The sequence below is a fragment of the Lemur catta genome, chromosome 12 (assembly GCF_020740605.2).
Source record: "Lemur catta isolate mLemCat1 chromosome 12, mLemCat1.pri, whole genome shotgun sequence".
Lineage (NCBI taxonomy): Eukaryota > Metazoa > Chordata > Mammalia > Primates > Lemuridae > Lemur > Lemur catta.
In genome coordinates this window covers 47,756,078-47,774,939 of record NC_059139.1, presented here as the reverse complement: position 1 = coordinate 47,774,939, position 18,862 = coordinate 47,756,078, and the positions used below count along the sequence as shown (strand labels likewise).

Genomic DNA, 18,862 nt, shown 5'->3' with positions numbered 1-18,862 from the left:
TTCATAGAAAGCTACTTAGCACGTCTTAGCACATTATTCTATAGTTTGGGAATAATTCCTCCCTTGAAGAAAGCAGGTCCCCTTCTGAAGAATAATGTTGGTTACCCCCCAAAATCGAAATAGACCAGCACCAAATGAAGTATTAATTTACAAAAAATAGGCCTAGCTCTTATTTCTTAAAGTTCTACAACCCAGACTTAATAAATTAACTATAAAATCAGGGTTTTGGCAGCTACAGTATAATTTAAAAATCTACGTTCAAATGGCAGGGGATGGGGGAGTACTGTCTCATACTGATCACCATGAACTTCATCAAAAGAAAATACTTTTTCCAGCTTGTATTTGCTTTCAGAAGCGAGCTGTAGATTACCATCCATGTTGAAATCTTCCCAAAGAGCATCACACATAAAGTACTAAACCATTTTCAGATCTGAGGAATCTAAATGGAAAAACCTCAAAACTCTCTGAAAGAGCCCCAAACCAAGCAGTCATCACACTGATCACATCTATTCATCCTCAACAACACACTGCATTGAGCTTTTTAATTCGTGGAATTTATGTTAGTCCTTTAGAACCCAATGCCCATGTTTCAGTTCAGAACTGTCAAGCTATTCAAACCGTTTTCTTGGCGCAAGTTCCTTGGAGGTCTTGTAAATTTATCTTTGACCTATGGCAGAAAAAGACAAAATAGCAATATACAAAATATCAGGAATATAGAATTTTAATCTGGGATGACTGTATCTGAATAAGTTTTTATATTGTATATTTTTTTCAAGTATAGGGAAAATGTTAAATATATCTTTAAATCATACCTGTTGTGAATCATGTGACTTTTGACTAGATGTCCTGCTGCCAGTGCTGCCATCAGTGACAACTCTCCAGCCATTACTGTGCCACACACAATTCGGGCAAGCTGCCGGGCATTTTCCCCAGGATTATCTTTGCATGCTCCTTGAACTCCCAGCATCTGAAGCCAGAGAGAGACACAGCAAGACTCACCCTTAAAGTCACAAGCAATAATTTATTACTAAATCAACTAAAATCAGAGCAACTACAATGGCATCAGACTAGTAGTAGACTCCATTGGAAGTACTAAAATTTCCAAGAGTTGACAGCCAGCACTGACAGGGCATACACCATAGCTAACATAACAAGCACAGCCTGACCGGCGGTGTCTTTACTCAGAGTAGATGAACATTCATTTGCTCTCTTAATCCACTTTCTTAATGTATTAAGCATAATGCCTGAACATGCTTATCTGGACACACTGGACTAGGCTGATGGAAAACAAAAGAGCAAAGAGACCAGCTCAAATACAGAGGTGAAGGATATGTGGTGTCAGGTAGAGAGAGAATCCCACGGAGTCAGAACTAGGCTCAAGGTCACTGGACTCCATGCTGGATGCGTCATACCTGCAAACAGGCCTGCTGAGGTAGTAGGTTGGTCCCACCACCCACAGTTCCTATTTCTATAGATGGCATGGTGCAACTGATATACAAATCTTCATTTGTGGGACCGCTTGCTTCCATTAAAGTAATACAGTTTGAACTACCAACATTCTGTGCTGCATCCTAAAAAAAAAAAAAAAGAAAAGAAAAAATATATACTATACTTCCTTCACTTAAAACAACATAAAAGAAGTGGAGGCTGGAGTGCTCACCTGTCCACAGGCAATGTAGATAGCAGTGACAATGTTCGCCGCATGCGCATTGTAGCCTCCGATGCTCCCGGCCATGGCAGAGCCCACCAGATTCTTATTAATGTTTACCTCAATCATAGCTTCTGTAGTAGTCTTTAATACCTGGAAAACAGAGTTGTGTATATTTTACCTCTTCCTCCAGAAGATTCAGGGGAATGTTACTCAGATCTATCATTCTGTAACTCCAGAAAACAAGGGAGTTTAGATGTGGTTCCATTTAAGCCCTGTCCTCAATAAAAAGACTATCAGTAAAGTTTGTTCTTGTGAACGCCACACAGACAGGCAAGGTACAATAACAGTCATCTTTAATGGAAAACATAACCCCTCATATTTGACTTTATTTAGAACATTAATACTGCTTTCCCCATTTTTCAAAATTCAATTAGAATTACAAAATAAAAAAGATAAAATACTTCTCAGATCACTCACTTCTCTGACAACCTTGGCTGGAATGACAGCTTCACAAACAACAGACTTTCCTCTTCCTTCGATCCAGTTTATAGCAGCAGGTTTCTTGTCAGTACAATAGTTACCACTAACGGCTAGAATCTGCATTTCGGGAAAATACTCATGAAGTTTTGAAAGCGCTTTCTCTGTACCCTATTAAAACAACCGCCAAAAAAGAAAAAAACACACACATTAAAATGCACGAAGTATTCATCCTTATAGATCAGAGGGGTTTATTTGTATCTACTAGATATTTCTAAGTGCAATAACTATCTTGAAAGAAACTGAGCCCAAAAGTAACAGCTGTTTTATTAACCCTCACAATGACTAATTTCTTAGTCAGGTATACATTCCTAATGCGTTTCTTTCTAGGCATGAAAACCAAGTTCTTTGTGATCATTATTGAACAGGATGTAGACTATAAAAATAAGAATCAAAAAGAGAGAATGTTAAAAATACTCAACAAGAATATAAGAAATACTTATATTCATATGTCACTGGGGAGTAACTAACTCAACCCACAATCAACATGTAATAAATTCTCTCTTCTAGTTATTAAATTGTTACCTAAAAGCCCAAGTTACGAAGTCCACAAAGAGAAGTAGGTCATTAATCTTGTTAGTGGAAAGTCATTGGCTTTACATTACATAAAATATAAATAAGCCTTCCAATGACTTCCAATTAAATGAAATTAATTCAATTAATGACTCACACCTCAATAACCCAAAACATATTTATTGTCAATTAAAAAATTGCTTTAACTGTGGTAAAATACACATAACAAAATTTACCATCTTAACCATTCTTATGTGTACAGCGGTAAGTGCATTCACATTGCTAAGCAGTTAATCTCCAGAACTCTTCTCATCTAACAAAACTAAAACTCTATACTCATTAAATTAATGACTTCCCATTCCCCATTCCCCTCAACCCCTGATATCCACCATTCTCCTTTCTGTCTTTATGAATTTGACTACTCTAAGTACCTCATGCAAGTAGAATCATATAGTATTTGTCATTTTGTGACTGGTTTATTTCACTTAGCATAATGTCCTCAAGGTTCATCCATGTTGTACCATGTGTCCGAATTTCCTTCCTTTTTAAAGCTGAATAACATTCCATTATACACACACACACACACACACACACACATCTTATTTGTTGTCCACTCCTCCGTTGATGGACACTTAAGGTTGCTTCCACCTCTTGGCTATTATGAAAAATGCTGCTGTGAACATGAGGGTACAAATATCTCTTTGAGACCCTGCTTTCAATTCTTTTGGGTATATACCCAGAAGTCAAATTGCTGGAATATATGGTAACTCTATTTTTTAAGTTGTTGAGGAACCACCTTACTGTTTATTGGCAATTTTTAATGCTTATAGAGCTGTTCCTTGAGGTATAATAGGTTCATTAAGCAGTAACCTTGTCATAAGTCAAAAATATCATAGGTCAAAAATGCATTTATTTATTAATATTTATTTTATTAGAGTCAGGGTCTCACTATATTGCTTAGGCTCACTAGAATTCCTAGGCCCAAGTGATCCTCCTACCTCAGCCTCCCAAGTAGCTGGGACTACAGGTGCACACAACCACACTGACAAAAATGCACTTAATACCCTGACAAGCCCATGATAAAGTAAGAAAATTGTAAGTCAGGGACCATCTGTACATTACTCATTAACCTCTTTCTTCCCAGATCGTCCTTACAAACACAAAAAATAAACCACAAAATAAACTCTGCAGCCTGACTTGTTGACTTTAACATTTTACATTTGTTTGTGGTAAATAGCAGAATAAAATGTAAGCCATACATAAACTTCTTAGGAAATAATTAAAATAAGTAGACTATACACATGAACTATATTTGGCTTCTTAAAGACACATCTTGAGGTTTCTGGAAAAGGTCAGCTTCAAAATTTACTGGGCAAAGTTTTGAAGTGTTAACTTCAAGATTCCTTCTAGCCCTTCTAAGTAAAGCCAGAATATGTATAATGCCAAATCTAAATTAAATATGTCAAATATAAACAATACCAATCAACAAGTGCCTGATGTATATAACATGAGTTACATCAATCAATATGTACCTTTCAATAAAAATATTTTTTAATCAATTAACTCTGAGTGTATAACATACGTAAAGGGTACATAGCTAAAAACAGTGGCTTAAATAGCAAGTCTGCTACCCACCCTGCCTCCCTGCCACCCAGTTCCTCTCTCCTGGGACAACCATTCTTACAAGTCTGTGTCTACCCCTTCAGATACAGGCTACGCCCACTCACCTTTGAAATCATGTTCATCCCCATTGCATCCCCAGACCTGGACTGGAAACGGATATAAAGGTTGCGTCCAGCTATACTCATATGAAGTTTCTGTAGACGTGCAAATCTGTAAACAAAAGATGCAAAGATTTTATTTTATTCTTTTTAAGCAGACTGAAGTTATCTTAAAATGTAATTTCATGCATAAGAGAAAGCTCATAGAGATTACTCATTTTCTTTTTTAAAATAACAATGTATTAGGGATATTATTTCAACTCTGTTTCATTCTTAGATTCTGTAAGAGGAAGGGGCTGTGGGCAATTATTTCTCAATAAACTTAAAAAGTTCACATAAAAACAAACATAATACCTTGAATTCTATTGGTGTTATCATTTGTATTAATTATGATTCTTTGTAAATTTAACTTTCTGCATTCAAAGTAAATCTACTATGCTAACACCTCTATCCTGACTAGAAAATCTTCTTTTCTAAGACAACTCTCCCCCAGGGCAAAGTAACAGTCTAATCAAATTTATTAGGTAGGTCACACCATTTTTTACTAATTTACCTCTATGGAGGTATTCATTTGAATCAATATTTATTTTCCCCCTCAAGCAAGCATTTATATTACTCATTTTGAATGAACAGATTTAAAGTTGATATTTTGCCATGTTATCTTCAGATTATGAGACTGACGCGCTGCCTACTGCGCTAAGGAGGCAGATTGCCATGTTATCTTTTTTATTTTTTTTTGAGACAGAGTCTCACTATGTTGCCCGGGCTAGAGTGCCATGGCGTCAGCCTTGCTCACAGCAACCTCAAACTCCTGGGCTGAAGCAATCCTCCTGCCTCAGCCTTCCGAGTAGCTGGGACTACAGGCATGTGCCACCATGCCCGGCTAATTTTTTCTATTTTTTTAGTAGAGACGGGGTCTCGCTGTTGCTCTTGCTCAGGCTGGTCTCCTGAGCTCAAACAATCCGCCCGCCTCGGCCTCCCAGAGTGCTAGGATTACAGGCGTGAGCCACCACGCATGGCCTGCCATGTTATCTTAAGCAGATAATATGTTAACAATTAAATTTAGCAAGCCTAGAAAATGGTACTGCTTCTGAAATAAATATAAACATACATACAAAACTACTCACCTACTGGTGCTGTCAAATGCCTCCTTTATCAGTGTGAACCCTTCAGGTGTTTCAAGCCAGGCCTTCACTTCTGCAGAGTCACAAGCCCGAGGAAAACGCACTACTGGGCCACGAGTCATACCATCGGCAAGGACTCGGCTGCTGGCACCTCCACCAAGCTATGCAGAATATGTTACAGAAACACATGTTAACCCTGAAAACACTTCTGCTTGACCCAGATGGTATCTTTGATTATTCCCAAATCTCTTCTTATTGCCTTGCCTAGGGTGTATTTTGAAACAGGCAAATAAATAAATGCCAACTTACACCAATTGCTCTGCAGCCTCTGTTAGTGCTGGCCACAAGACAACCTTCTGTTGTTGCCATTGGAACCTGAAATTCTTTTCCATCCAAGCACAGAGGTCCTGCCACTCCAACAGGGATGGGCATATATCCGATAACATTCTCACAACAAGCTCCCATCACCTAAAATGTAAAGTCGGACACCAAGTGAAAATCTATATTGTAAACACACAGCAACTCATCTCAGCTCTTGTCATTTAGAACTATCTACAAACTTAATCCTTTAGTATGTATATTTCTCAACAAAATTTTTAATATGCTATTGTCTTTAAAAATACAAGAAAAATATTTGAATTTCTATTACCTACATCATAAGCAGAATATAAAATTACAGTAAAATGATTTAAAAGAGAATACATTTTATATAAAAAATTAGCCAGGACAAAAAAAAAAGACTAAAAAGCTACAAAGCATAGCTATCTAATCAAGAAAATAACATACCAGGGAGTAATTATAATCCCTGTAAGGTAGGTACTGGAGAGAAGAAGGTTCTGAAAGCTTTTTGGAAAGTAACTGTCGGCGAATAGATACACCACGTTCATGGGTTTCCATCAGGGTTTCCAATTTGTAAGCTGGGATATGCTTAGCATTGATTAACTGGATGATCTCGGCATCACTAAGAAATTTTGCACCTTTCTAAAGAAATGAAAAAGAAATGAAAGGGAGGTCAGAAAGGGAGATGGCAGAAGACTTGAAGGGCCACACGTCATATTATTTATAAGAAATAAACCATTTAATACAAACAATACTAAATTAAAATAATATAAATCTTTTTTATAAAATCACTATATTTTTAATACAAATATACCCCTGCAAAATCAATAATTCATTTAATATAAAAAATGCCAAGTAAAAATAATACAAATACCCTATTCACTGTAGATTTTATAATACAAAGACAGACTTGCATTAATACACAGTAAAAAGAAAAATAAATGGGATTCTATAAGGTGTCACAGTGTGTGTTAGATGTAACAGCTACTATTTGAACTCTAGTAAATTTTTATAAACTTTTAAATTTTTTAGACAAGTAATGTATTCACATGGTTAAAAAACTAAAGAATATAAACAGGTTAAGTCTTTCTATAAAAAGTCTTCCTCTGGCTGGGCGCGGTGGCTCATGCCTGTAATCCTAGCACTCTGGGAGGCCGAGGCGGGTGGATCTTCTAAGCTCAGGAGTTTGAGACCAGCCTGGGCAAGAGCGAGACCCCCATCTCTACTAAAAAATAGAAAGAAACTATCTGGCCAACTAAAATATATATAGAAAAAATTAGCCGGGCATGGTGGCGCATGCCTGTAGTCCCAGCTACTCGGGAGGCTGAGGCAGTAGGATCGCTTAAGCCCAGGAGTTTGAGGTTGCTGTGAGCTAGGCTGATGCCACGGCACTCACTGTAGCCCGGGCAACAAAGTGAGACTCTGTCTCAGAAAAAAAAAAAAAAAAAAAAAAAGTCTTCCTCCTAACCCTATCTACCATCTGCCCAGTTCTTTGCTACCTATACTCAAATAGGTAAACAGGTAACCACTGTATTACTTTACTGTGTATCCTTCCAGAGATTTTTTTTTTATGCATGAGTATACACACTCCTGGAGCCCAGGAGTTCGAGGCTGCAGTGAGCTATGATCGCACCACTGCACTGCAGCCTGGGTGACAGAGGGAGATCCTGCCTCAAAAAAAAAAAATTAAAAATTAAAAACTTGGAAAATAAATAATCAAAATGTATGATTAAAGAATACAGATGAAACATATAGCATTTTAGTGAACCAAAATAATTTTCATGTTGAGTGCAGATAAATTCTATTGATAACATATCAATAGACTACTTTTATCTTTAAAGTTAGAAGTTCCAAACTTCAAATATTCTTATGACCTCCTAAGCTCAAGCGATGCTCCTGGCTCAGCCTCCTGAGTAGCTGGGACTACAGGCACATACCACCACACCCAGCTAATTTTTCTATTTTTTGTAGAGCCACGGTCTTCCTCTTGCTCAGGCTGGTCTCAAACTCCTGGCCTCAAGCGATCCTCCCGCCTCAGCCTCCCAGAGTGCTAGGATTACAGGAGTGCCATCGCTCCTGGCCCCTCTTTTCTATCTTTTAAGTTCATCTGTGTCAAATCCTTTTTAGGCCTCAATACACATAGGAGAATGCAGTAGTTGCTCATCTCTGTGATAATCAGTAATAAACCAGAAGAGTTTTGACTCTGGAATCAGAAAATCTTGGACCCTGCTCTCAGCTTTACTATTTCCTAGATGTATTACTTTGACAAATGAAACTCCTTGGAACCTTAGCTTTCTCATCTGAAAAATGGAGATTAATTCTGTCAAGGTTGTGGAGAATAAATAAAGAAGATGGCATCCGTAAACCATGTAACACAGTGCCTAGAACTTAGTAGTAGTCACCAGATACTAGTTTTTCCTTCCTTTAAAAAGCTTCTTTTTAAAGAAAAATCCCAAGTTTGAGTTTATGTTATGGTCCTCACCTCTGGATTCCCAAGTATCTGTATACATTCATCATTAGGCCGAGGCTCCTTGGGAAGTTCAAGTTCAGGTTCCTGTTTTGCCAGTTCTGATGAAGTATTGAGTGAGGCGGAGTCACCAACCACAAACGTAGCTCTGTTTGAGGTGTCAGTTTCAGCCACTAAGGGTTTTATAACCTCCACTGTTCAAGAAATTAAAAGAAATCTTACAACACTGTACATCATTTTTAAAATGGACTCAACTTTGTAACAAATCAGCAATGGAAGAATTGAGAGTGAAAAGAATAAGAAATTACCTTTTTTTTCTTGGTTTACCCCTGTCTCTTCCTCCACTGAATGAAATTTCTGGTTCTTTGTGACCAGCACAGGTTCGCGTCTACAACAATTGTCTGGGACTTTCTTTTGGGTCACTACAGGAGATGTGATAGGGTTTTTTAATGAGAGTGTGGATTCTGTCTCTGCTTGTTCGAAAAAAATGTACTTGACAGCCAGAAGGAGAGCTAAACTTAGGGTAATAACCTGTTCAATGTCCATGCTGATCATTCTAAATAAAAGAAAGCAAATTAAAATGTTATCATTAGGAAATATAAAAGGCACAACCTCAAATTACAATAGCATGGAGTGCTATGATTAATAAGCAACAAAGTAGATTTCAGCTAACTTACTTAGAGAGATAGAATTGCCAGAGGGAAACACTTGGTTCAATTCTCTTGGACACATTTTCATCCAGTCCTAAAGAGACTTTAGAATTTTCTGCTGTACTGTTTTGAGGAGAAGGATCAGCTATCCAGCGACTGTGAGCATGAACAAGAACCAAGCCTAGAGACTGAAAAAAAATTTTTCAAAATTATATATCCTCTGCATATCACTGGAAGTTAAATTTCTCATCTCCAGCAACTGGACAACCAAAAACTATCTCCCATGGCCTACCTTACTATGAAAAGAAAGCCCCAAGCTTGCTAGGTGACTAATTATGTGACCCCACTGAACTACTGAAAACATCCCAAAGAACGGGTTTTAAAAGAGAGATAAAGTGGAGGAGGAACATGAAAAATCTGCTTAGGGGAGAGAGACTAATAAAGACCAGAAGCCTCAAGGAAAAGAAGAACAGGTTAAGAAAAAAAGTAAGAAGAGGGTGGATATCATTGACAGAACCAAAGACTACAGAAAGAAAACAGAGAGGGCAAAAAAAAAATTTTCAAAAAGAATGAGATTGGAACTGAGGATACTGAAGGGAAAAGAAAACTATGTCATTACCATAATCATCTTGACCCTCTGAGTTACAGGATTTGGTTTATTTTCTTCTTCTTCTAAAACTCGGGCAAAATGGCTGAGCTGCCAAATTGGACGACCTTCGCGGCTTTCCCGAGAAAGCTACAGGGTAAATCAATGTTACATTAGAAGATATTGATTATGTTTAAGTGAACTGATGTAAAAAAGAAACGTTACTCTTCTACTAATGCTATATGTAAGAACTGCTCTTACCTCTAATACTAAGGATACACAAGCTGGGAAGAAAGTCATGAACACGAAGTAGTTGGCCAGAACTGACATGCAGCCAAAGCAGCACATAATTTCAAGCTGACGCACCCCTGGTTAGAGAAAAATTAAATATATAACCAGTAAAGTAGTGTATTTTGATGTTGCATATCTCACAAGGACTCTTCCTACAGGTAGACAAGTACATGAAAATATCAGTACATTATTAAGCTCTCTGCCATTTATTGGAAATATAATTAGCAACTCAGAGGTGATGTCAACCCTTAGAGAATGGCAGGAATAACTACAAAACACTAAGTCCTCAAGGGCAAAGAGCTTGTCTTCTCCTATATCCTCAATATTACAATGCCAGCCAGAGTGGTAGTATTTAATATACAACTGATAAACAAATGTGTTCCCAATCCCTTTTTATCAAACGGCAGAACCTTGATTTGAGACAAGGAGATACAGGACAGGCTACTGTAATGGAGCAAGACCCTCCAGTTATGTTAATACTATTGATCCAATCTCACCTATTACCACAAAAGCAATTCACCTGGGAACCAAGGACTTTTTATAAAAGTTGAATATACTGTCAGTTATGCCATGTCTGATATAGGATAATAAATATTTTTTTGTGTACCACCAAACTCTAATTTCAATACAACCTCTATGGTGCCCACTGAAGCTCTTATAATTTTGGTTATTTCATTGATCTGCTTGGAAAATGATATAATACAAAATGACAGACAACTCAAGATTAAAAATTAACAAACATTCCACTATAAAATGTTTAAGGTGTCATTTGATAATCTCAAATAGAAGGAAGGTAAGAGAATTATAGAGTCCAGAAAAGACCTCAAATTACTAAATCCTATTCCCTTACTTTACAAATATAAATTAAAAATTATTCCCTTTTCCTATAAAAACTAACTAGAATAACTAATATCAAAAACTCAAAGTTATACTTTATTTTCTAAATTTTCAGAGATATTCTGAATAATAGAACAAAAGCATACACTGGATTTTTTTTAATTCCACACCAATTACTGTCAAATGTGGAAATTCAAGAGACTACAAAATTATAATAACAAAAGCATTATGAAACAATCTACATTTTAAATAGTAGCTAAATATAATCTTTTCAAACCTGACACCACTGAAACCATACTTTATCAATGCTCTCGCAACTTGACTATCTACTATTTCTCTCTGTAGAACAGTAACTCATTTTGTTGCCACAGGCTTTCCTGACATTCTTCCTTACTCTGTCCCAAAGTCTCTCTGTACAGAGACAGCACCAATTCATATACTTCCAAGAAGCTAAGAATTTTTCTCTTTGTATTGGCTTTTTGAAAGAGTTACTTCCTAGTTACTGTGCATTAAATCTGTATTTTTCTACCCTAAGCCAAATCTCTAATTATACAATTTCTGTATAGATGTAAATGTCTCTCCTATTGGCTTTTCCAACTACAAATCTAATCACCTCCTTTGCCCCTTTCTCTGACCAAATCATGACAAAACTCATCACTCTACTGCTTTCTACATCAGTTTCATGGCCCAACTACTTATTTTTGATTAATCTTCTTTATCTTCTCATACACTCTTTTGCTTGAATAAAATCACATAAGTATGTTTTCACCTCATCAACATTTTTCTTGAATGTAGTGGTGGTTACAAGACTATGTCACTGTCAAAACTCACAAAATTGAAAAGACAGAAATATAGTTTGGTACAGGCCAGATATGGTGGCTCATGCCTACAATCCAGAACTTTTGGGAGGCCAAGGCAGGAGAACTGCTTGAGGTCAGGAGTTTGAGACCAGAATGAGAAACATAGCAAGACCCTGTCTCTACAAAAAATACAAAAGTTAGCCAGGCACAGTAGCACATGCCTATAGTCCCAGCTACTCGGGAGGCTGAGGCAGGAGGATCACTTGAGCCCAGGAATTTGAAGTTGCAGTGAGTTACGATGACACCACTGCACTCTAGCCTGGGCAACAGAGTGAGACTCTGTCTCAAAATAAATAAATAAATAAAACAGAAGGAACCAAGTCACCAATTTGGTCTAGGCAACAGAAGGAGCTGGAAGATGCTTTCCAGACTAGCCTTGGAATATAATCTTGGTTAAAAACCAAACAAACAAGCAAAGTGGAAAACAGAAAGAGAAGATGACAGCAGTGAAAAATAAATCAGTAACTTTCTATTAAGTTTTCACCAAAGCACACAGATATAAGGTCAGTATACTCACACACTAATATAATTTCAAAATTATAAGTCAAAATTTAAGAATAAGCAATACAAAATCCAAGATGTTCTTTTTCCTTTTTATAGGCACACTTATTTTAAAAATATATTAAAATTGCTTACAAACCTGACATGGTACCAACTCCAATCACAAGACATTCAACAAGAGCATCGAGGGTGAATGTGGGACCTAAAATTGCCATTCCACGGGCAATATTTTCCCTTACTTCATCCTAAAACACAGACCAAACATATCAATGAGGGTAAGGTACAAAATAACTTTTAAAAACATTACTGCATCCTAGGGCTTATAGTAAAATCTAATTTAGTATTCAAAGAATAAACTATGTAATATGACAAGACAGGTGTTCAAGATACAAAGTATAGTAATAACATAGAAGATTAAGAAAAGAACATATATAGTGCTCTGCTTCCTTTTCCACTGAAAGAGCTATTTCTTGGGAATATTCCTTTGAGATGGTGTACTAATCCTGTCATTTAAATCCCATATAATTAAATCCTACAACATTTTATATTTTGCCTACCATTGATAGAAGCTTAGTTGCAAATTTTTTATGAGATCATATTAGCAGCATTACAAAACCTAACTCATTTCCTTGTCAATATGCTCAAATAATCATAAACATTCATCAAATACATAATCAGGGCAGAACTACACGCTAATTTATACACAAAATGACAAGTGAACATCAAGATGAAACTTAAGATGGGAAATAATGCTAGGGTTAATTCAAGGAGTTTGAAAATATATCTACCCTGGGGCTCTCTACTATTAGATCCTGTCCTCTCTGATGTGTTTCAACAGGTAGATACTCTTATTTATCCAAGACATATTATCATAATTTCTGAAAACCTTCAAAAAAGAAAATGGGGACAATTCCAAATTCCAGTAGCTACAGTATTATAATTGAGTTGTTGGATATACGGACTATTCCTGGGGCACTTATGAAAACCAATCTTTGGACTTGAGAATTAAAACAAACATTTTGTACAATTCCTGAATCTTGGACTATGAAGAAACTCTATTAATCCTTCCTAGTAATGTGAACAAACTGAAAAAAGGAATATTATTCACATTCCTGTCTTACAAGTAATACTTACTTGTGAATTAGAACTGAGGGCAAACTTTGCTAATGCACTTGCTCTGGAAAGGTCAATCAAAAGTAGGAAAAAGGGCAAAGCTTCACTGGAAAAAAAACAAGATGATCAAGCACATTTAACAGGGAAAAATATGATTTAAAAAATCCTTTCTAAAATAAAACTTATTCTGAGATTACTGCCTGTAAATAAAAAAAATAAGTAAAACAAAACTTATTCCCCCATACATTGTATGATCCTGTATTACGTGTACCTTTCTATAGAACAAAAGGTATACTCCGTACTTCTTTGACATTCTCAAAGCTAAACATAATAGTTGCTCAAAATATTTGTTAAAAATATTTTTAATGTTAAAGTATAAATATATGTACACTCAAACATCTTTTGATAATTTTGTAGAAAATATCATCTTTAGTAAAAAATGTCTGCTTGAATTAGGATGGAGAAAAAAGTGGAATATATTTTAAAATATTTTCATGAATTAATACTTGTGGAGAGATAAACTAAACAAACTTTTGGGAGGGTAAGTTGGCAGTAATACCATGAAAGAGTTGTAAAAACACAAAGCTCTAAAAAAGCAAGTCTACTGTCCCCCTCCTAGGAATGTATACTAAGGAAATGATTACGAATATGAACAAAACTTTAGCTACAAAGATATTCATCGCAGTGTTATTAATGGAAAAAATTAAATAACCTAACAATCCAACATTAGAGGATTAATAAACTACAAAACATTCAAACAGAAGAATACATAAAGCCATTATAAACAATTCAGCTTAACATTAAGGACATGGAAAGATGTTGATAAACTATTACTAGGCATAAAGAAATTATAAAAAAGTATATATAGTATGATCTCAGAAATTTTCTTTAAGTATAAAAAAAGTGGGAAGAGGATATATACCAAAATGTTATTAAAATTAGCTAATAGTAAGATTATATGAAAACTTTTCCCTTATTTTCTAAACTTTTGAAAATTTGTATATTACCTTTATAGCATATGGAAGAAAAGTTCTTGAAAATACATTTTGAAAGAAAGCATATTTAGGTTTTAGATACTTACTTTAAGCCTGTCAATTCTTTGTCTAAGAAGTGAATGACAACTGTACTGAATACAAAGCTTGAGAAAATTGTGAAGAGGCCAGCAATACCTAAAATGACAAAATGCAATACTTAAATAGTTATCCTTTATTACACAAATAATGACACTTAGTCTCATATAACATTCTGTAATAAAAAATGTAATTTTTTCCTCCAGATTTTTAAGTCTCAAATATCAGAATGTCTAATTGTAAATAATAAGAAAGGAAACTACTAAATAAATGCAGTGCACTTTCAGTAATACATATATTTGCAAACAGATGATTTGAACAAATAGGTTTATGTCTACAGCAAACCAAAATCTGATGGCACAGAAACAAGTTAAATATATAAAAGTATTACCCAAAATATATTTTGATCCAAGTTGACGTAAATTCTGGAACTGGAAATAAATATACAGGATTGCTATACATCGTGTTATTGTCAGAATTATAATGTCACTGCTCAAAACATCCTAGAGGGAGACAGAAAAGAAAACTCCAATATCTTTGAATTTTAAAATAAGCAAACAAAAACAGAATTTTTATTTTGTGTGTCATGAGTTTATACATTGTCATGAGAATATAAATGTGAGCACAATATAAACATCAAACATACAAAATCAAAAATTAAATCCAATTTTTAAACAAGTCACTGTAAGCCAAAATATCATCACAATTATTTTTGACTGTTAGTCACTTAATAAAAGACATATTTTTCAATTATACTCATTTGTGTAGAAAAGGTAAAAGAAAAGCATTTCCAGTACATTTCCATATCATACATGTAAAGCGAAATTTAAGGTAAGTTCATGAATAAAGGTTTTACTCATAACTTTTAAAAATTATATGGTCTCTAAAAGGACCATATAACATATAATATAGGTATATTATAAGGTATATAATAAGGTATAGTAACATATAATATACATTATATAAAAATGTAATGTACTTTAGTCAGTATCACATTAATTTCACTAACCTCTTCAAACTTTGGACACTCATAATTCCAACCACAGATCTTATCATTACCAGTAAACATGTTCATGGACATCATACAGATGGTCAGTGTCACTGTTCCCACTATGACTTCCCAGGGATGGGAGGCCACAAAGAGGCCATGCATTCGGAAAAGTCTTGACAACATTGTAGTTACAGAATTCTTGGATCCTGGAAAGAATACCAAGGATGAAAACTCAGTATATGACTCATTGTATTTTTAGGAAAAGATTTTATGGAAAAAGGTGCTGTAAACCCTGTACATATGACTGTTTGATAGTGTTCCTTAAAATTCTGGGAAATAATTATAAAATTAAATTAAGAGAACTCTGTTACTACTTCTTTATTCAAACACTAAAATCCTTATTTACTGGCAATCAATGTAAAAGCAGCCTTTTCTTTAAAACTGCATGAATTCAAGCGTTTAAGATATAAACCAAATAAATATCTCAGCCCTTGCTATTATCTAAGCCAAGTAGGAGAGCAATAAAGCCAAAAACAAAAGTGAGAAACACCTATTCACATTTTTTAATTACCCAGATATAAAATGCATATAAGTACCCTCCTCATCACCCACATTCTGATTACACAAAAGGTAAAGAGCAAAGAATCTACTTTTTTTTTTTTTTTGAGACAGTCTTACTCTCTCACCCCAGCTAGAGTGCAGTGTCATCATCACAGCTCACTACAACCTCAAACTCCTGGGCTCAAGTGAACCTCCTGCCTCAGCCTCCTGAGTAGCTCAGACTACAGGCACACCCCACCACACCCAGCTGATTTTTTTCTATTTTTGGTAAAGATAGGGTCTCACTCTTGCTCAGGCTGGTCTCAAACTCCTCACCTCAAGCAATCCTCCTGCCTTGGCCTCCCAGAGTGCTAGGATTACAGACATGAGCTATTGTGCCAGGCCAGAATCTACTTATTGAGTGTTCTCCTATAAATCATGTTAGTTTAAAAGGCCCATTAGGGCAGGGACTTGCTACATTTTTTCATTCCATTAAACATATGGCATAATGTCACTAGCAAAATGATGTTTAATAAACCTTCCTCATGCTGCTGCCATCAGAGAAAAAGTCTTTTCTGATAGATGTTTCTACATTAATGAAAAAGGGTAAGAATTTTGCTGTGGTGGCTGCTTTTCTTCTAGCACAATCATCAACAATAGAGATAGGAGACTCAGGGAAAAGCATTACAGGTAAAAAGCTCCCAAACTTTTACAGCCAGCCAATCAAAAGTTAGAATAGTAGTAGAAAAAAAAGGATGGCTGGCTGAACTATATGTCTATACCATTCAAAGAATTCCTAACAATATATAGAAGATTTTGGTTTGGTGACTACTATGACTAAATTTCCTATTTGCTAGTTAAATAATAATAATTTTGATATTATATTTTTGAAAAAAATCTTATATAACCTCTGTCCTCCTCTATAAGGGAACTTGCATGCCTTACTTTTTACACTAAAATTAATGCCTATGATAAAGCATATTAATAACCCATAAATATCAATTAAAATTAAGATGTAAAGAGTAAGCTCACTGATCGCCACTTTAGTGAGAATTCAAATGAATCCCACATTTAATAATAACTAAGAAAAGTGACTATCTATTGAAGACAGAAAATAAAAAGGCAACCAATTAAGTAAAACAAAAGATTAAACCATCTAAAAAGTTGAAGAAAAAATGAATAGTTTTTAGGAACTAAAGCAACTACCAAGTGCCAACTCTCACTGCATCACTCCACATTCTCTACATTTCAACCACACCAGGCCACTAGCTTCATAACTGGATTTCAAACTGTTGGTCACAATCCTTCACTGGATCAATCAGGTCATGAAGTCAATTTTGTGGGTAAGAACAAACTTTTTTAAATAAAATAAAATAGAAAATAATATAAAAAGTAGCTGTTGAGTAAGATGTAGTATGGGTAGGTATTATTTCTTGAAACTTCGTGCTACAAGAAACTATACATACATAAGTGTGTGTTCTGGCTTCCAACATAACATGTATCTCTTACTGCAGGTCACAATTTTAAAAAGGCTGGCAGTCACTAAGGTATATAAATGTGGGATGCATCTGCTTGTGTTTATTCGTGCTTTTCCAACCATCCATCCTGAGTATTATTCATCAATTTTATCCTCTAGCACCCTGCACTCACGTATGGCATTGCTCAACAAAATCCAGCTTAATTAAAAACAAATTCTTAAACTATAGCAGCATGCATTTTATTGACACATTTTGAAACAGACCTAGAGAAGACTTTTCTTTTTAAGGCATCTAGGTATGGATATAATCCATGCCCCCTCCAGTTTAAGGCCAAATGCAGAAAATTCAGGGAACATGTTAATGGGGGATGGGGAGGAGAAACATTTGATATACAGCTTGAGTAACCCTTATCTGCAATGCCTGGGACCAGAAGTGTTTCAGATTTGGGACTTTTTTTTCTTTTAAAATATTTTCATTATATTTACTGGTTCAGTATCCCTAATCCAGGAATCCAAAATGCAAAATTCTCCAATGAGCATTTCCTGTGAGCATCATATCAGTGCTCAAAGTTTCAGATTTTGGAGCATTTTGGATTCAACATTTTCGGATTAGGAATATTCAACTTGTACTACACAAGAAAATGAACAAAATACTTTCTATTAAATCAGCAGGGACTTGGACCTAAAGTATTGGAAAGCTTTAATCAGAACTTAGATTTGAACCCTACTCAATTATAACCAAAAGCCTCAGTATGAGGCTAGATTGTCATGATGGTATTCTATCCCATAACTTATTTCTTACATTTAAAACAAAATTCTACCAACTGGTCTAAAAGATCAACTGGCATCAACATTCCTGAAAGTACATTAACTACATGTTTCAAAACTTGGTCAAAATTATTTCTAATCCCCACTCCCACCCAAAACCCTTCAACTTAGATTATTCCCTATTATGTCAATAATATTCAACACTATTAAGAAGTTAATTCATTCCTTCTCTAATTTTATAAAGAAATAGAAATTAAGAATTATAAAAAATGTAAAGACAAAAGTTAATTCAGTAGAATTAAAATCTGAGCTACAACCAGGAAGGAACCCCAATTTGTTTACTAATTGGTTTAGCATGATTAATCCATAATTATACATTAGATACGTTTTTCTCTCAAAAGATTTCACGGTGGTGGTGTCAATCAGGAGACATTTTTTTCCTAGGTGTAAAGTCATCTTTGCAACATTCAGGAAAAATATTACACATGATCCCATCAGCCACCCCCAAACACACAACCACACCTATTTGGAAATACAGGCCCCTGCTCACGCCTGTAATCCTAGCACTCTGAGAGGCCAAGGCAAGAGGATCCTGGGAAGCCAAGGCTGGAGGATCACTTGAGCTCAGGAGTTGACAAACCTGAGCAAGAGTGAGACCCCAGCTCTATTAAAAATAGAAAAATTAGCCGGCTCAGGCCTGCAGTCCCATCTATTTGGGAGGCTGAGGCAGGAGGATGCTTGAGCCCAGGAGTTGGAGGTTGCAGTGAGCTATAATGACGCCACTGCACTCTACAAAGAGCAACAAAGCAGAGACTCTTGTCTCAAC

General features: G+C 35.5%; 1 protein-coding gene across 3 annotated transcripts in view; it reads right to left on the bottom strand.

The window, feature by feature from the left end:
- Nucleotides 1-3: 3 nt before the first annotated feature.
- Nucleotides 4-18,862, bottom strand: part of HMGCR (3-hydroxy-3-methylglutaryl-CoA reductase) — a 54,039-nt gene continuing 35,180 nt past the window's right edge. For all 3 annotated transcript variants that reach the window (XM_045566409.1, XM_045566410.1, XM_045566408.1), the window contains exons 2-20: nucleotides 15,270-15,457; nucleotides 14,652-14,763; nucleotides 14,272-14,359; nucleotides 13,212-13,296; nucleotides 12,217-12,322; nucleotides 9,850-9,956; nucleotides 9,622-9,738; nucleotides 9,030-9,190; nucleotides 8,661-8,908; nucleotides 8,368-8,546; nucleotides 6,333-6,527; nucleotides 5,856-6,014; nucleotides 5,550-5,707; nucleotides 4,429-4,534; nucleotides 2,129-2,299; nucleotides 1,661-1,801; nucleotides 1,413-1,571; nucleotides 813-967; nucleotides 4-667 (exon numbers count right to left, since the gene is read on the bottom strand). In XM_045566409.1, the coding sequence (XP_045422365.1) occupies nucleotides 613-667; nucleotides 813-967; nucleotides 1,413-1,571; nucleotides 1,661-1,801; nucleotides 2,129-2,299; nucleotides 4,429-4,534; nucleotides 5,550-5,707; nucleotides 5,856-6,014; nucleotides 6,333-6,527; nucleotides 8,368-8,546; nucleotides 8,661-8,908; nucleotides 9,030-9,190; nucleotides 9,622-9,738; nucleotides 9,850-9,956; nucleotides 12,217-12,322; nucleotides 13,212-13,296; nucleotides 14,272-14,359; nucleotides 14,652-14,763; nucleotides 15,270-15,434 (2,667 nt within the window). In that variant the 5' untranslated portion in view covers nucleotides 15,435-15,457 and the 3' untranslated portion in view covers nucleotides 4-612. The remainder of the gene's footprint in view (nucleotides 668-812; nucleotides 968-1,412; nucleotides 1,572-1,660; nucleotides 1,802-2,128; nucleotides 2,300-4,428; nucleotides 4,535-5,549; nucleotides 5,708-5,855; nucleotides 6,015-6,332; nucleotides 6,528-8,367; nucleotides 8,547-8,660; nucleotides 8,909-9,029; nucleotides 9,191-9,621; nucleotides 9,739-9,849; nucleotides 9,957-12,216; nucleotides 12,323-13,211; nucleotides 13,297-14,271; nucleotides 14,360-14,651; nucleotides 14,764-15,269; nucleotides 15,458-18,862) is intronic.